The 10700-nt window shown below is 41.3% G+C and overlaps 1 protein-coding gene across 3 annotated transcripts in view; it reads left to right on the top strand.

Annotated features, from left to right (window-relative positions):
- The window catches only part of Igsf10 (immunoglobulin superfamily member 10), a 35342-nt gene that overhangs the window by 3075 nt on the left and 21567 nt on the right, over positions 1 to 10700 (top strand). Inside the window, exons 1-4 of one of the 3 annotated variants that reach the window (XM_029474957.1) lie at positions 5298 to 5489; positions 6058 to 6128; positions 8524 to 8718; positions 10051 to 10180. In XM_029474957.1, the coding sequence (XP_029330817.1) occupies positions 8525 to 8718; positions 10051 to 10180 (324 nt within the window). In that variant the 5' untranslated portion in view covers positions 5298 to 5489; positions 6058 to 6128; position 8524. Of the gene's footprint in view, positions 1 to 5297; positions 5490 to 5860; positions 6129 to 8523; positions 8719 to 10050; positions 10181 to 10700 lie in introns of those variants that run through there. The other 2 variants (XM_021157444.2, XM_029474958.1) reach the window with 2 other exon arrangements.

The raw sequence follows: 10700 nt of genomic DNA, 5'->3' as shown, positions 1-10700 counted from the left end.
GATCTGCAACCCTATAGGTGGAACAACATTATGAACTAATCAGTACCCTGGAGCTCTTGACTCTAGCTGCATATGTATCAAAAGATGGCCTAGTCAGCCATCACTGGAAAGAGCGGTCCATTGGGCTTGCAAACTTTATATGCCCCAGTACAGGGGAATGCCAGGGCCAAAAAGTGGGAGTGGGTGGGTATGGGAGTGGGGGAGAGGGTATGGGGGACTTTTGGGATAGCATTGGAAATGTAAATGAGGAAAATGCGTAATAAAAAATATTTAAAAAAAGAAATTTTCAAAAAACTTAAATATCTGTTATGTTTAAAAATCTTCCTAAAATATTGTGTAAGAGATTTTACCCAACAATGCAACGGCACATACAGACACACATACAGACACACACAGACACACATAACACATATACAAGCATGCACAGACACAAAAACTCACACACAAAAGCACACACTCTACACACACACACAATCACCAAAAAGCCCACTCCAATAAGGGTGATAATTCAGGAAAGCTGCATCTCTGGAGCTCTCTGAGCAATTTGAAGGCAGCTTAAGAGATTTGAGAAATTTCTCTGGGGCTTGGATGGCTATAATATCCCCTGAATGACGGAAACATCCTCCTTTAACAGTTGTTTATTATTTTAATAAAGCTGGAGAGGCACCTTTGATATTCGTTGGAATTTCTCACAAGTGACTTGTCTTTTAGTTAATTCCAGATCTAGTCAGTTTGACAACCAAAATTAAATGTTATAATGTACTTAAGAGTCACGGTGAATTCAGCAAACCTCTACTACTGAGGGCATATACTGTCATGACTGTCAAGAGCTTTTGTTTCTTCTTCTTTTTTTTTAACTGCTTAGGCCGGGAATAAAATACTTTGATGTAGGGACTAAACTACAATATGGTATAATTGGCCCATCAAATACTATAAAGGATTATAAATAATATCAGTGGCAAACAGATGACAAGCAATACAAATTCTATGGAGTGATTTTTTTCTTTCCTTTTATGGGAAATTTTCCTTATTTATATTTCTAATGTTACCCCTTTTCCCAGTTTCCCCTCCAAAATCCCCCTATCCCATGTCTTCCCCCGCCCCCATTCTATGAGGATGTTCCCCCATCCACCCACTCCTGGCTCTCCTCCCTGGCATTCCTCTACACTCGGGCATTGAGCCTTCACAGGACCAAGGGCCTCTCCTCCTATTGATGCCAGACAAGGCCATCCTCTGCTACATATGCAGCTGAGGCCATGGGTAACTCCACAATTTGCAAGTTCATTTGGAATAACAAAAAACCCAGGATAGCAAAAGTATTCTCAAAAATAAGAGAACTGGGGGAATCACCATCCCTTACATCAAGCTGTATTACAGAGCAATAGTGATAAAAGCTATATGGTATTGGTACAGAGACAGGCAGATAGATAAATGGAATAAAATTGAAGACCCAGAAATAAACTTACACACCTATGGTCACTTGATCTTTGACAAAGGAGTTAAAATCATCCAGTGGAAAAAAAGACAGCATTCTCACCAAATGGTGCTAGTTCAACTGGTGATCAGCATGTAGAAGAATGCACATTGATCCATTATCTCCTTGTCCAAAGCTTAAGTCCAAGGGGATCAAGGACCTCCACATAAAACTGGATACACTGAATTAAATAGAAGAGAAAGTGGGGAAGAGCCTTGAGCACATGGTCACAGGGGAAATTTTCCTCAATAGAACACCAATGGCGTATGCTCTCAGATCAAGAATTGACAAATAGGACCTCATAAAATTGCAAAGCTTCTGTAAAGCAAAGGACATTGTCAAAAAGACAAAAAGGCAACCAACAGAGTGGAAAAAGATCTTTACCAATGCTACATATGATAGAGGGCTAATATCAAATATATACAAAGAACTCAAGAGGTTAGACTCCAGAGAACGAAATAACCCTATTAAAATGGGATACAGAACTAAACCAAGAATTCTCAACTGAGGAGTACCAAATGGCTGAGAAGCACCTGAAGAAATGTTCAACATCCTTGGTCATCAGGGAATTGCAAATCAAAACAACCCTGAGATTCTACCTCACACCAATCAGAATGGCTAAGATAAAAAATTCAGGTGACAGCAGATGCTGGCAAGGATGTGGAGAAAGAGGAACACTCCTCCAATGTTGGTGGAATGGCAAGCTAGTACAACCACTCTGGAAATCAGTCTGGTGGTTCCTCAGAAAATTGGGCATAGTACTACCTGAGGACCCAGCTATACCACTCCTAGGCATATAGTTAGAAGATGTTCCGACATGTAATAAGGACACATGCTCCACTATGTTCATAGTAGTCATATTTATAATAGCCAGAATCTAGAAACAACCCAGATATCCCTCAGCAGAGGAATGGGTACAGAAAATGTGATACATTTACACAATGGAGAACTACTCAACTATTAAAAACAATGACTTCATAAAATTCTTAGGCAAATGGCTAGATCTGGAGGATCCTGAGTGAGGTAACCCAATCACAAAAGGACACTCATGGTATGCACTCACTGATAAGTGGATATAAGTCTATGGAGTGATTTAAAAGGGAAGAAGACACATAGCTTTTGTATGTATAATATCAAGCTGGGAATTTGCCAGTGCTGTTTGGCTTATGACTGAATCTTGATTCAGTGGACTACTGGAAGAAAATAATAAGTGAACTGTAGGAAGAAGTAGTTAATCAAGGTGACAAAGTATCCTGACACATTGGTAAAAGACCACAGTCCAGGAAACGGAGGCTTAAGGATTCATATTAACTCTAGTTCCCCATGTGCAGCCCTGAGACTTTGGCAGATCAGATACTTTCTTAACCTCACCAGCTTCCTACACAGAGCAGTTACTATCCTTGCACTTCACACATGGAGTGTGACCATTAAGCTGCACTGAAACATGAGACTGACTTGTTAATAATCTTAAGATACAAATTGTGTTGTTAAATATGTGACCAAAGAGCATGGTCAAGCTATTAACCTTTGATGTTCTATGGACTCTTAATTTTATGATAGAAATATCAACAAGCTTGTGGGGGCTGGAAGATACAAGGCTTAAGAGCATGGCCTTTCAGTTTTGAAAGTAATTCAGTATGTGTTCTGGCATCCCTTTTCCTAAGCAATTTAACCCCCCAAGTAGGCATAATTTTAATGCTTACTTCATCAGAATATGTCTAATTGACTCTTCTAAAAAGACTTTGGTATGCATAGGATCTAAATGTAAATGTGATTTACTGACATAATAAATAGGAGAAACTGAGCTAGAATAGATATAAAATATGTGCTGGCTTTCTAATAGGTCTTATAGGTTATATAAGAGGTGGGAAAGGAATATTTGAAACATCTAGAAGTAAAATGATCCTGCGTAGCGATCCTGGGAAAATACGTACTCTAACACACTGCAATCATCTCTCTGTGGTTTGCTGGAGCTGAGGTCTGGAAGGCTCGACCTTGGTTAGAAATAACCTAGCGAACACAGAGCTATGACGTTAGTCTGGAAGGAGCGTTGGAAGAATGACAAGCTGTAGCTGCCCAGAACTTACTAGATGCCATATTTCCAAGGCAAGTGTCCACATGCGGACATCTTAAGAATATGGTTGTCTCTGCAGTGCTAAGGACCTTGTTCGTGCCACACAGGTCTCCAGGGTTAATGCTAACTCTGACTCCTTGACTCTTTAATTCTACTTTGATCATTACTGACTAGAAATCACTTGGTGATTAGCACCTGGATATGGAATATTACTAACTTGTCCCCAAGCCAGGCCACCTCAGCTTTGGCAGCTCCATTCATTCTGTGGAGCCCAGTCACGTGGGTTTGAACCAACTGTACTGTTTTTACTTACAAGATGCATTACCTGAGATGAGTCATTTTTCTTCACACCTGTATAAAGTGAGAGCAGCATGAATGTGTTCCTTGTATGCTCATGGATGCTATTATAATGTGGAAATAAACTGACTTTTTTTTTAAAGCTTATGATACTTGTCACAGAGTAAATCTTCCATAAATATCATCTGCATTTATAAATTATTTTCATAATCCATCAATTAAAAACCTTTAGAAATTTTGTTAACACAAAGATCCCTAGGCCCCTGCCCTAGGATGGTCCGTATGGTGGGCCTGAGAGATGGAGCTTAAGAACTTACTTGTTCTAGGAGCACATCTTCAGAACATCTGCCTCAAAACATTTATCCCAAATGCTCATCAAAGGCTCACTCACATGTGCTTCAACCACAGGGATTAAACAGTCATTTTAGTCACATTTCTCAAATGGTGGAAGCCTGCTAGAGGAACAGGATGTATCAGGATAACATCCAACCTTACAAAAGGATGCCATAACCCTCACCACAACATACAACAACAACAAACCCATAAAAAATATCACGGCAAATGAACTAAGCCATATGCAGAAAAAGTATTGTATGTTCTCATTGTGGGGTGTTTTTCCTTAATAGTCAAATATGCAGAATATAGACAAAGATGGTTTATGCAACTGGGGATGGCAAAGGATACTTGTAGATTAGAGGACACAAAGCAACAACTACAGAGTGAAGTAATCCAGAGACTTAATGTATAATATGAGGACTGTATTTAATAATTCTATTTAAGATACACAGCAAACGAGTGTATCTTACTAACACATTTACACAGAGAGAATAAAGTGATAGATACGTTTGTTTTATCTTCATGTAGCTGATAATTTCATATTGTACACCTCAAACATCGATAACCAATAAAGAGGAAGAGGATATGTGCCTCTCCCGGGATGGAAGAGTACATGGGAAAGTCAGACACCTCACTTCACTGCTATCTCAACTGCAAACAGAAGGGGAGTCACAAACCCGGGACAAACCAGTGATTGAAGCGTCTTTGAATGTTATTGCTGTTGTTGTTACCACCATCATTAGCATATATTCCTTGTGAAGACTTACAGGGTCTATGACATGTTTTTTTATTCAAGTATATCACATGCTGTCAGCATATTTGGTACCACTACCAGCCCCCCTCTGCCCCGCCCCCAACACACACACATACACACACACACACACACACACACACACACACACACACACACACCTTTAGCTTCTCCTGGGCATCATCTGCTCACTCACCCACCCAAGCTTAATCCTCTTCCTTCCCCGCAATAGTACCTCTCCTATTTTTATGTCTAGGTTCCCCCTCCCTTTGTTAGGAGATGGGAGAGGTCACGAAAGGAAAGAACTTGTAGCCCCTGAGCCAGCCCGGGCCACAGAGCCTGCCACCAGACAGGAAAAGCCCAGGGCTTCCCAACACGGGAGGAGCAAACGCGCAGGCAAGCCTGGGTTGGCGCTGGTGGTCCCGGGTCTATGGCCCGCCCATTCCCAGAAGCCGAGGCTATAGCTGCGTCACCTGCCCCGCCCTCCTCCCGAGTGAAGACCCCTAGAGGCTAAGCAGACCCCAAAGGCGGTGCAATTCCATTGGCCCAAGGCAGAGGTGAGCGGCTGCTAATCCCCTCGGGAAGTGAAGGGACCCAGAGAGTCTGGTAGATGTGGGAGCTGGGGTTCAGGGCGAGACAGAGGGTGGGATGGGCAGAAGGGTCCAGGAAAAGGAAAGTACTGGAGGGGAGTTGGGACAAAAGCAGCGACCAAGGGAACGTCACTTCAGTGACTGAAGCCAGGCAAAAGGAGCGGGAAGGATTATATGTAGCCTGGGACGCTTTCATAAACACTGATGACGTGTTTGTGCAAAGCAAGCAATTTGAGGAGAAACGCCTGGGACTTCGGAAAGAAGGAGTGATTGATTAGTACTTGTAAGTTTAGGTGAGTTTAAGGAGAACTAACTAACCTATACTATTGAGGGAGAAGGAAGAGCATTCCAGCAGCAGCAGCAGCAGCAATCGGATAAAGGAAAGCTTTGGTTAGTTTGGAAGTGTATGATACCATTAAAATAACAGAAGCGCCTCCAGTTCTCTGAAGCGTCAGTCCCCCAGCTAGTGAAGACTAAGCCTACTAAGCCTTTTGCTCCCTTTGGAAGCAAAGAACTTTCCTTCAATCGGGTGAAGGCTCTCCTCAGAAGATTTCCTGTCTCTGCCTATGTTCCAAGAGGATTCAAAAGCAAGACAGAAGAGCTCAGGTATTGCCAACTCTTTTGTTAAATACAGTTTGAGGCGTAAGTGTACGGGAATTCATGTGGTATTCATTTACGGCTCTATTCTCTTATAACTAACTCTTAAGGTGCATATATCTCTTCTGTTTCCCAGCTACCTTGTACCATCTTTGTTTATCTAATAATAGCAAGCTCATCTGCTTTTTAATCATCACGCAGAGAGTATTCAAAAATATTCTGTGATGTAGCAGTGACAGTGTAGGCATAGAAGTAATCATTAGTAAATCTTAATTTGGGTTAAACTCATTCATAACAGTTCCAGGTTGGGAGGGATCACTGAGCCTTCGCCACGTGCGGGTTAAAGATATTTTCTAACAAGAGAAGCAGAATTCTTCCTTGGCCATGCTCCCCATCACTGTGTCAGTAAGGAGAGGGGTGTTTCCAAGCGGAGAAAGAGCAGACAGTGTTATGCCTGCAAAGTCAGAGTGGCTGCTATCGTGCTAGGCTGAGACTCAGCCCTCCCAGCTGGTCAGTTTACTGTCCTCCTGGTCATTAGTTAGCTCTGAAAAGGCCCATGTGTCCTTATTGGCAAGGACTTGCAGACATGCTAGAAAGAAATTTGACCTTTTTTTCTAGTGGGTTATGACAGCTGTAAAAGTGTTTTGGAAGGTTAAGTCAAATAAATAAAACACATATTAAATAATACAATGTTACAAAAATTGATCATATAAAGAAGTACATTCATAAATGCAATGTGAAAAAAATATATATAACTTTTATCTATTTACTGATGCAGAGTTTTCTAAATTGCACGTGTACTATTTTTATATTTATAAAAATATTTTTAAAAATGTATATAAAAGTGTAAAAGGCTCTTGGTCAAACAAGAGACTTAAATTTATGAACTTTAATTGTCCCGATAACATTATTATGGTCTCTAATGACAGGGATCCTGCTTTTCATTGGGAAATGAGAAGCTATGAAGATATGTTTACAATAATAAGCCCATTTAGTGATAAAGTCCAATGGGAGGCTAGCACACACTGGTTTATAAAGAGAACAGTTTCCTGAGTCTATGCCAGTTTACACTCTAGGGAATAAGATTTCCTCTTTTTCCAGATTTCACTAGCATTTGTTGTCATCATTTATCTTCTTGATGATGAGCATTAGAAGTGGAATAAGATAGAATCTCAAAGGAATGTCAATTTGGATGCCCTGAACAATCTTTCAGGTCTTTCTTTCAGTTCACTAGTCTATCCATTTATTGGATAATTGGGGGAGGGTGTTAATTTTTTTTTTTTGCAGTTCTTATGGAATTCCAGAAAGCAAACAAACAAACAAACATAAAAACCTCTGAAACTAGAACTACCAATCCATTACTGGGTATGTTACAAAGAGAAGTCTGCACAGCATTTATTGCTACATTGTTCATTATTCACGACAGCCAAGAATGTGGAACCGAATTACGTAGCCGTCAAAATATGAACGGATAAAGAAAATGTGGAAATGTGTACAACAGAGTCCCATGTGGCCATAAAAGAGTGAAATCATGACATATGCAGGAAATGGATGCAACTTGAAATCAATTGGGCTAATCAAAACAAGACAGACTCAAAAGGGAAACACCGTGTAGCTTCTCTGACAAACAGAAGCTGGATTTACAGTTGTACGTGTGCATGTGTGTTTAGAATTTTATTTAGTTACACACTTTTCTAATCTGTGAGTGTGTATTTAGGCATGCATGTAAAGCAAAAACAAGCTAGCTGGGGTGGGTAGGAGAGACTGCAATAAGGAGGGGAGCTAATAAGAACAAAGCATAGTAACATAGGTGCCAGGATGAAATGCATTAATTTTTATGCTAACTAAACCACAGACAGGAGGCACACATTCAAACCAGCACATCCTGGGTGAAATCCCAGCACAGAGAAGGGGAAGTAGACACAAAGTTCTGCCACTAACCAAGAAGCCATTTGCAGTTGCTGCCTGCTGGGAGGGGGATACCAGTTTTCTCCAGTCTGACACTGTGTATAACAACCAGTTGACAATACAAAGTTGGCACGATGGATGGTTTTTGTGCTATTTTTCTTTTTTTTTTCTTACTGTTTTGTTGTGGTGGTGGTTGTGGTGGTGGTGGCGGTGGTTGTGGTTTTCATTTGTTTCTTTTGAGAGAGAGAAGGAACATGAAGTTGGGTGGGTGGGAAGCTGGAAAGGATCTGGAAGAAGTTGGGGAAGGAGAAAAATTGTATGGAGCATATTTAAACGTTTAAAAAAAAAGGTTCATTTTGCCACAAAAAGGTGTGGATTAAATTAACCAGTTACGACTCTTAAAGAAAATATCCCCAATTATCCCGAGTTGCTATGTATGCTGTGCCTAGGACTTTGCTTGAACTGGCCCTATAACTCTGGTGTGGTGTCTTTTCAGGATGCAGAAGAGAGGCAGGGAAGTCAGCTGCTTGCTGATCTCCCTCACTGCCATCTGCCTGGTGGTCACCCCTGGAAGCAGGGCCTGTCCTCGCCGATGTGCCTGCTATGTGCCCACAGAGGTGCACTGTACATTTCGGTACCTGACCTCCATCCCAGACGGCATCCCAGCCAATGTGGAACGAGTCAATTTAGGGTGTGTGGACCTTGCCTGATCCCCTTCTCAGAAAGGGACCACTGATCTTCCTGGTACTTTGTCCCCCCCAAAACACCTGTGATTACTTTTAATAGTTTTCTTCTAAAATGGGTTTATACGAACCTTATATTGCAGAGACAATGAGCATTTTATCCCAATAGTCTTTTACTAGAACTTGAAGCCCCTCTTCGTTGTTTGGGAGGCTCGTAATTGTGGGGCAGCTTTATTCTGAATGAATTTTAAATGAAAAAGATCCAGTTTCTGTTAACAATCATTATGATACCAAGGAAGAGGAATTGTCATTGAATATTTTTTTTAAAATGGCATTTCTTTTGCAATTTATAAATACCCATCACAAAATGGCTTACTTAAAATACTTGCCTTACTAAATCTGACAAATTATGGTGATATTTTGAAGGTTTATGAAAAATTGTTTATGTGTATAAATGCACAAGTAATGGGATATGCCATCACCTATGTGACATTAGTGAGCACCTACAGTATGCCAAGCACTAGTGTTCACATTTGGAGGAAGTAATGGGGATGGGGGAGCAACAAGGATTATAACCGTATACCCAGTGCCTTGGAAGCAATTGCAAGCAGTAAAGACTGACACTGTGTCCTCCCTATGAGGGAGGGGCCTTGGGCTGAGCACTTTGCAACGAGCATTTGCTCATTGTGCTGGCAAGTTTTATGATAACTTGACCCAAGCTAGAGTCACTGGAGAGGAAGGAACTTCAACTGAGAAAATGCCTGAAGATTAGATTATAGGCAGGCCTGTGGGGCATTTTCTTAATTAGTGATTCATGGGGTAGGGCCCAGTCCTTTGTGCGTGGTACCATTTCTCAGGCTCTATAAAGAAAAAATCAGGCTGAGCAAGTCTCAAGGAGCAAGTCAGTGAGCAGCAGCCCTCATGATCTCTGTTTCAGCTCCTGCCTCCAGGTTCCTGCCCTATTTGAGTTCCTGTCCTAGCTCCCTACAGTGATGAACAATGATGTGGAAGTATAAGCCACATAAATCCTTTCTTCCCCAACTTGCTGTTGGTCATGATGTTTCATCACAGCGATAATAGTCCTCATTAAGATGCTGGTGTTTATAACACCTTTGGATTAAATTCTGTTATCTATAGCTGAGGAAAATGGAGCATAGAAAGTCTCCAGACTACACCACAGTGTAATTTGGGCCTGAGCTTAGAATCACACCCACATGCACTCCACTGCCTGGGCTTCTTAACTGGAACACAGTTGTAAAGAAATTTTCTGTTTGTTTCCGTTTTGACATGTGGACTTTAATTGAAGATTAATCTGAAGCCAAAAATGATTTTTTTTCCAGGTATAACAGCCTCACTAGATTGACAGAAAATGACTTTTCTGGCCTGAGCAGACTGGAGTTACTCATGCTGCACAGTAATGGCATTCACAGAGTCAGTGACAAGACCTTCTCAGGCTTGCAGTCCTTGCAGGTGAGAGGGGTAGAGGGTGATGGAGGCTGAGAAGAGAGGTGCAACTGTGGGGTATACCCAAAAGCTGCTGATTCCCGTGGGAGACATTCTATAAACTAGAGGCAGATATCAAGGAAGGATTTCAATTGTAATGCAATTTTATGGGAAATTTTGAATATTTAAAAAAATGCTGGGGAAAATGTTTACACAATTGCTAGGACCTAATTTAGGATCCCCAGTAGCCACATAAAAAGCACAGCATGGTGGCAGACACCTGCAATTCCTGTCCCTGGAAGCACCTGTGTCAGAATCCCAGAGACTCATTGGCCAGGCACTCTATTCAATCAATGAACTCCATATTCAGTGACAAAACTTGACTCAGAAACTAATGTGGAAAACATCAGGAAGACAGCCAACATCTGGTATCTACTTATGCATCAATAAGGGATCACAGAGAGAAGGGAAGAAAAAGGAAGGAAGGAAGGAAGGAAGGAAAGAAGGAAGGAAGGAAGGAAGGAAGGAAGGAAGGAAGGAAGGAAGG

The sequence above is a fragment of the Mus caroli genome, chromosome 3, assembly GCF_900094665.2.
Source record: "Mus caroli chromosome 3, CAROLI_EIJ_v1.1, whole genome shotgun sequence".
In the NCBI taxonomy this organism is placed as follows: Eukaryota; Metazoa; Chordata; class Mammalia; order Rodentia; family Muridae; genus Mus; species Mus caroli.
Note: the sequence above shows the minus strand (reverse complement) of the source record. Positions and strands in the feature narration are given on the sequence as shown.